At 40.6% G+C, this 7190-nt stretch overlaps 1 protein-coding gene across 1 annotated transcript in view; it reads left to right on the forward strand.

Moving 5' to 3' along the window:
• IFT88 (intraflagellar transport 88) overlaps positions 1 to 7190 on the forward strand; it is a 70255-nt gene that overhangs the window by 4772 nt on the left and 58293 nt on the right. The window contains exon 6 of the mRNA XM_023530715.1: positions 1793 to 1855. Within this exon, the coding sequence (XP_023386483.1) occupies positions 1793 to 1855 (63 nt within the window). The remainder of the gene's footprint in view (positions 1 to 1792; positions 1856 to 7190) is intronic.

Here is a 7190-nt window from a genome sequence, read left to right on the forward strand (position 1 = left end):
AAATAAAAATCTAGGAGATACAGATCATTGTAGAAAATTTGAAAAACAAAGAAGATTGGAGAAAAAATAAAATGACCTATAACCTGTCATCCAGACATCACCTATATGAGCATGTCATCTGATGCTTTGTTGTATCCCCTTGTCTTTTAAAACACATAACAAACACACACACACACACATACACAGTTAGGGTTGCATAGACTCCTTGCCAAAAGTTTGTGTGAAAGCAGGCATTTTCCTAAGTTAGTGTAAGTTATGAAAACCACTGATGTCTCCCCCTTCCTCCCAGTTATAAAAGTTATATGTATGAAAAATATGTAGCTCATTGCTGAAAAACAAAATTACCCATAATCCCATCACTCAGAACTATCTACTGTAAACTTTTTATTATTTTTCTTTCCTTCATGCATACTAAGTTTTAGCATGTTTGAATTGAATTAGCATTTACTTTTTCTCTTTGGTTTTTTACATTTAACTGCATCGTAAGCAAAGTTTCATGATACTAAAAATTGAAATAAATATAATTTTAATGGCTACATAATACCGAATACATATAGTTGATTATAACTATTTTCTGATCATAAGATATTTATTTCCAATTTTATACTGTTGTAAATAACTGCAATGCAGTGAACAATTTTATGCATAAATAACTTTATGTATTTCGATCAAACATTTTCTTGGATAGAGTTCCAGAAATGTAATCAACAGATCTTAAATATGGCCAGAGAAACTTCCTAATGCCAGGTCATCACAGTCTGGCTTCATTATTTCATTTGAAGTGAATGTTCAGAATATCAGACCAAAAGTAAATCATGCAGTAAAGCAAAAGTGATATTTGGTTTACTCGTGGTTTTCTTATATCTTAATTAACTGGAATAATAGCAAGTTTAATATATAACTGAATTACTTGAAACAGTTGCTAAACTATTCCCTAGATTATACAAATTGTTAATCAAATCTTGAACAAAGAAAAAATGACAAAAGTTGTGTTAGTTGGTATTTGTAACTGGAGAATTTGTTGACAGTTTTTAGTTTGCCAGTTAGTTAGAATTCATTGAGCTGATTAATCACATTTTACTAATTGTTTAGGAATCCTAGAAGACTTTCTTTTCCTAAAAGTTCTTCTGAAGTGCTATAATTAATTAAGCTGAAGGTTGCCTTGGGTTTTTTACCTCATGTGAAGATTGCCTAGTTTTTGTGGCTACCTGACAACTGTGTGCTTATTTAATTTTATTTAGTTGATTTGGACGATCATAAAGATTATTTCATGTAAAAATTAAAGAAGAACGCTTGCACGTAATAAAATTAATTTAAAGTTCACTGTTTTAACTCCTAGTTATATTTTACTTTGTCTTTAGAGTTTTTAAAAGTTCATTGATATTGACTCTATTTTTGTGTATCATTTGTATTTACTTTTAATAATTAAGTATATTTTTGTGGAAAGTACAGTAGCCCCCCTATCCATGGGGGACATGTCCCCAGACCCCCAGTGGACACCTGAAACTACCAGCAGCGCTGAACCCTGTATCTGTGTACTCCATTTTCCCCCACACATACCCACCTGTGATGAAGTTTAATCTATACATTAGGCACAGTAAGAGAGTAACAACTACTAATAAAGTAGAGCAGTGATCACCATCTACTGTAGTAAAGTTATGTGACTGTGGTCTTTCTCTCAAAATCGTGGTCAGACGAATCATAGGGGATCTTGAACACCAAATGGAGGAGCTCAACACGTTTTAAAAAACTCTCACTTCAAATTGAATGTTAAATTTGCCTTTCATTTTAGGAATTGGAGAATGACACAGCTTTTCAGCAAGCTGTGAGAACTAGTCATGGCAGAAGACCGCCGGTATGTGAATTTTTTTTTTATTGTAGTAAAATACACATAACATAAAATTTACCATCTTAACCATTTAAAAATGTACAGTTAACTTAGCATTAAATATAGGTGTTGAATATAATCATTCACATGTTTGTGCAGTCATCACCACCATACCCCCATAACTCGTCCATCTTCCCAAAAGAAACTTCGACCCCACTCAACACTAGCTCTCCACTCCCCTCCCCTCGCCCCTGCACTCACCCTCCTACTTTCTGGCCCTATAAATTTGACTACATTAGGTACCTCTGATAAGTGGTGTCACACAGTCTGTCTTTCTGTGTCTGGCTTATTTCACTGACCACAGTGCCCTCGAGGTCCATCCACATTGCAGCAGGCATCAGAATCTCCTTCCTTTTCAAGGCTGAGTGATGTTCCACTGTGTCTGCACCACATTTTGTTCTGTGGACACTTGGGTGTCCCCACCCCCTGGCTGTTGTGAACAGGGTGTGCGCATGTCTCCTTGAGACCCTGCTTCCAGTCCTTTGGGTGTGTACCCACAAGGGGGATTGCTGGGTCTTACTCAGTCCTCTCTTTATTTTTTTTTCTTTGTGCCCCTCTTTAATTCCCCCCACCCTCACCACTTCCACCCCTGACCTGTGGATGTTGCCGTTTCTCCTTAAGAACTGGATCTCTGAAGGCAGAGTGTCACCTCCCAGCCCCTCCCACACGCTCCTGGCATGCACCTGGGGCCTGGCCCGTTGCTCCACCTGGGGCGCGAACCCAGGACCTTCTGCATGTAAAGCAGACGTGCTAACCGCTACACTCTGGAGCCACACCCTCTGTTTAATTTTTTGAGGAACCTTTATGCTGTTTTCCATAGCAGTTGCACCATTTCACATTTCCACTAGCAGTGCACAAAAGTTCTAATTTCTTCACATCCTTGCCAACACTTATAATTTTCTCTTTTTTTGAGGGTAGCAATTTTAATGGTTATGAGGTGATTTCTCATTGTGGTTTTGGTTTGCATTTCTCTGATGATTAGTGAGGTTGATTATCTTTTCATGTGCTTGTTGCCCACTTGTCTATCATCTTTGCTCATTTTTAAACTGGGTTACTTGATTTTTTGTCGTTGAGTTCTGGATATTAACCCTTTATCAGATATATGATTTGCAAATATATTCTCCCATTCTGCAGATTGCCTTTTTACTCTGTTGATTGTATCTTTTGATGCAAAAACATTTTTAAGTTTGATATCATCTTGTTCATCTATTTTCACTTTTGTTGCCTGTGCTTTTGGTGTCATGTCCAAGAAATCACTGCTGAGTCTGATGTCATGAAACTTTCCCCTATGTTTTCTTCCAAGAGTTTTATAGTTTTAGGTCTTACGTTTAGGCTTTTAATCCATTTTGAGTTAACTTTTGTGTATGGTGTAAGATGAGGGTCCAACTTCATTCCTTTGCATGTGGCTGTACAGTTTTCCCAGCACCATTTGTTAGAGAGACCGACCTTTCCCCTCTGTGTGGTCTTGGCCTCTTGCTGAAAATCATTCGATCAAATATATCAGGGTTTATTTCTGGGCTCTTTATTCTGTTCTGTTGGCCTATTTTTCTGTCTTTATGCCAGTACCACACTGTTTTCATTACTGTAGCTTTGTAATCTGTTTTGAAAGTGGCAAGTGTGAGTTCTCCAACTTTGTTCTTTTTAAAAATTGTTTTGGCTATTCAGGGTCCCTTGAGATTCCAAATGAATTTTAGGATGAATTTTTCTCTTTCTTCAAAAACTATCGCTGGGATTTTGGTAGGGATTGCATTGAATCTGTAGATTGCTTTAGATAGTATAGACATCTTAACAATATTTTTTCCAATCTGTGAACACAGATGTCTTTTTATTTGTGTTTTCTTTAATTTCTTTCAACACTGTTTTGTGGTTTTCAGTGTAGTCAGTAAGTGAATTTTAAGATATTTTAGATCAAAGAATTTTTTATGCTTTTAAGAATATGTAAAGCATTGGAATATGTTTCCCTAAAACACTCATTGTTTTAAAAATATTTGCCTTTCTAGTTTTTAAAGTTACATAAATATCAATCCTTCAAAGCATTGGGGCTTAATTTACAAATCGCTCCTCCCTTGGGTAAATGACCCTCCATTAATTAATCTTCCACCAGTACATAAACTGCCAGAGTGATTCTTCAGTAATATTAAAATTTCTATGTACATCATGCAAAGCATAGACATCTGTGCTTGTACAATGCACAAAATCTGCCAAGCTTCTTTCGTGGTTGAAAATAAATGAAGTTGGCGCTAAATGAAATAGTGATGTATAGAAAGTTCTGTCCGTAATATTTCTTTTTTTAAAACTGCTTCTCCCCACTTGCCCACTCCACATAGCAGTGGTTCTCAGTTTCCCCCTACACCTGCCCCTGGGGACATTTGCCCTGGAGATATTTTGGTTGTCACAACTTGGGTGACTGCGACTGGCACTAGGGGGCAGCAGGCGGAGATGCTGCTAAACGCCATACAGTGCACGCGACAGCCCCCGCCCCTCGGTAAGGAACTGTCCGGCTGTGGGTCAGTGGTGCCGGAGTCGAGAAGCGGGGTGCAGCAGCCGCTCTGCTTGGCCGAAGGGCCCCGCCCCCACCTCCCTCAGTGATCACTTCTTCCCGCTCTTCTCCCTCACATGTACTGTTTAGCAAAGTGGAGGCCGGCACTAACCCACTGAAGACAGAGGCGCCGCGAGCAGCTTGCCCAGCACGTGATGCCAGTGAGTTTAGCACGGCCCCTGCATGCAGGGGACACTGTCCTCGCTTCCGATACCAGCTGCAGATCGGGGCTTCCAGACTACCTTCGGGGTTTGTGATTTTCTGACGAGGTTCGCGGGACTCATTGGGAGCTGCCATCCTTGAGTTTTATCGCAGGGGACGTTCGCAGATTAAACGCCACCAAGGGCAGAGACACACAGGGCAGAGTCTGGAGATCCAAATGTGGAACCTCCCGTCGTCCTTTCTCGTGGAGTCCTAGGTGGCATGAGTGCCCGCCGGCCACCGAATGTGACCACAGGACAATATTTACGAGTATGGCCACCCAGGCAAGCCCAGCCATGACTTTGGTGTCCAGATTTTACGGGACTCCGGCACATACTGTCCGCGGGGCTGACCGTTAGCTTCCAGCCCTCCTGGAGGTCAGGGCTGATACCTCGGGAGGTTGGCACTGATAACTGTGTGCCCCAAGGCGCCCGCTGTAAGTCACGCTGGTGCACTGTGTGGTGGGCAAAGCCCCAGGCAAACAAAGACTATCAGGCAGGTGCTCCACGGGCCTAGAGGTCACCTCCCAGTTGTTGACTTATGACTGCACACTCCACAGCTTTGCATTAATTTTAAGTCATCTTCATTACGGAAGGAAAACCCCAGGCTGAGTTCTCCGCTAAGCTGATAACTGGCTGCTACGCTTTGAAGAGGCAGGCTGGCCTGCTCATTGCTCTTTGCACACTGCAGCTGCTTCCTAAGTCATCCTCTCATGGTGTGGTCTAAATCTGCGAACATGTCTCCGGTGTAGTGATCTCGGGGATCAGACACCAGGTGATGATTTCACCAGGCCAGCTCTTCCATGACCTTTAGATGTGACCTCAGAGACCCTCATTTTATAGCTGAGGATACTGAAGCCCGGAGAGGCCAGTGGTCTCGCCGCTGTCTGAACCTGGAGTAGAGCTCGGGTCTCTTGACCCCTGCTGAATGATACTGTCATCGCTCCTACTTGTTACATTAAATGGGAAAATTGTGCACCTTTCCCATGAAAGGAGGTGGGCTCACTTATGAGGGGTGACCTGCTAGCTCCTAAGGGCCTTTTTAATCTTAGGAGAACAGAATGGACTCGGACACGACAAGGCGAATGTAATGAGGGCCGTGAAAGAGTGTCAGTGCTAGGGACTAGGAAGGTTACTTGCCACTGGTTGGGACAGTCAGAGAGGCTGGGCTCGAGGCTGTGGCAGTTCAGACTGGCTTGGAGAGGTGGAGAAGGGCATGAGGGTGAGGTGCAAGGCAGTCCCACTGTGTCCGAGAGCTGTCCAGTGCTGAAAATAACAAGCGGGAAGACAGGTTTAGTTGAGAAAGAGGTTAAAAAGAAGAATAGTCTCTTTCCTTCAGTTTGTTTTCATGGAAGAAAGTGCTGAACCCTGTCCTTCCTTTTCAGCTTTTCTAAGACCTGTTATCTGTCAATTAAGTCAAATTTTTTAATGTTTTTTAAGCGTTCTATACTTTTACTGATTTGAGGGGCTACTAATTCTGTTATTAATAAGAAAAATACAGTCAGTTTTACACTACGATTATCAATTTCATTTTTAGCTTTTTGCTTTATATGTTTGGAGGAAAAATATAAATATTACATTTTCATGGTGAATCAAGCCTTTTAATTGTTATGAAGTGTCCTTCTGTCTCTAGGAGCGCTGTTTGTCTGTTTCGTCGGGTGCGAGTCTATCGAGTTTACCCGCTCTCCTTTATTCATGTTTGCATATGTCTTCCCCAGCTTCTTACTGCCGCCTTTTCTATACTCATCTATTTAAGATGTGATTCTTATTAGCAGCATTTAATAGAGTTTCTTTTTAAATGCAGTCTGATAATCTTATTCTTTTAGTGAAGTATTAGTCCATTTACATGTAGTTAAATGACCGATTTGGTTTAAATTTATTGTCTTACTATTTGGTTTTTGTTTTTCCTGCCTCTTACACTTCATTTTCTTACTTGCCTTCTTTTGTTTGATTTTTTTTTTTTATTCCGTCCCCTCCAACTGTTATCTTTGGAATTTACATCTTTAACTGTTCTTTTAGTGTTTTCCTAAAGATTACAATACTCATTTTTAACTTACCAAGGTATAGCATAAATTCATATTTTACTACTTCTTGGACAGTGCCAGCATTTTACATTATTTTCAGCTATTTTCAGTTCTAGAATTCCCATTCTTTTTTTAATAGCTCTTGTTCTCTGCTGAAGTCGTCAGTCTTGTGTTTTAGTTCATCGGACACACTGAGCATAGTTACGTTGAAGTCTGTGCCTGACGTTTTCGTTACACGTGTCACCTCTGGCTTTCTTCTTATTCTTTTATGCTCTTGGCTCTTGGTTAGATAGTCTTGCCTCCCATATATCCGGTTTTTGATTGAATGCCAGACATTGTAAATTAAGAATTTTAGAGATAATTCAGGCTGTATGTCTGTACTGTCCAGTATGATAACTACTAGCCATATGTGGCTATTTACATTTAAATGATTTAGAAATAAAATTTCAAAATTGAAGTCTTGTTACACTAGCCACATTTCCAACACTCGACAGCCAGGCGTGGCTAGTGGCCGTCTTCCTGGATGAGCGGACGGGATA

The sequence above is a fragment of the Pteropus vampyrus genome, unplaced genomic scaffold (genome assembly GCF_000151845.1).
Source record: "Pteropus vampyrus isolate Shadow unplaced genomic scaffold, Pvam_2.0 Scaffold52, whole genome shotgun sequence".
Lineage (NCBI taxonomy): Eukaryota > Metazoa > Chordata > Mammalia > Chiroptera > Pteropodidae > Pteropus > Pteropus vampyrus.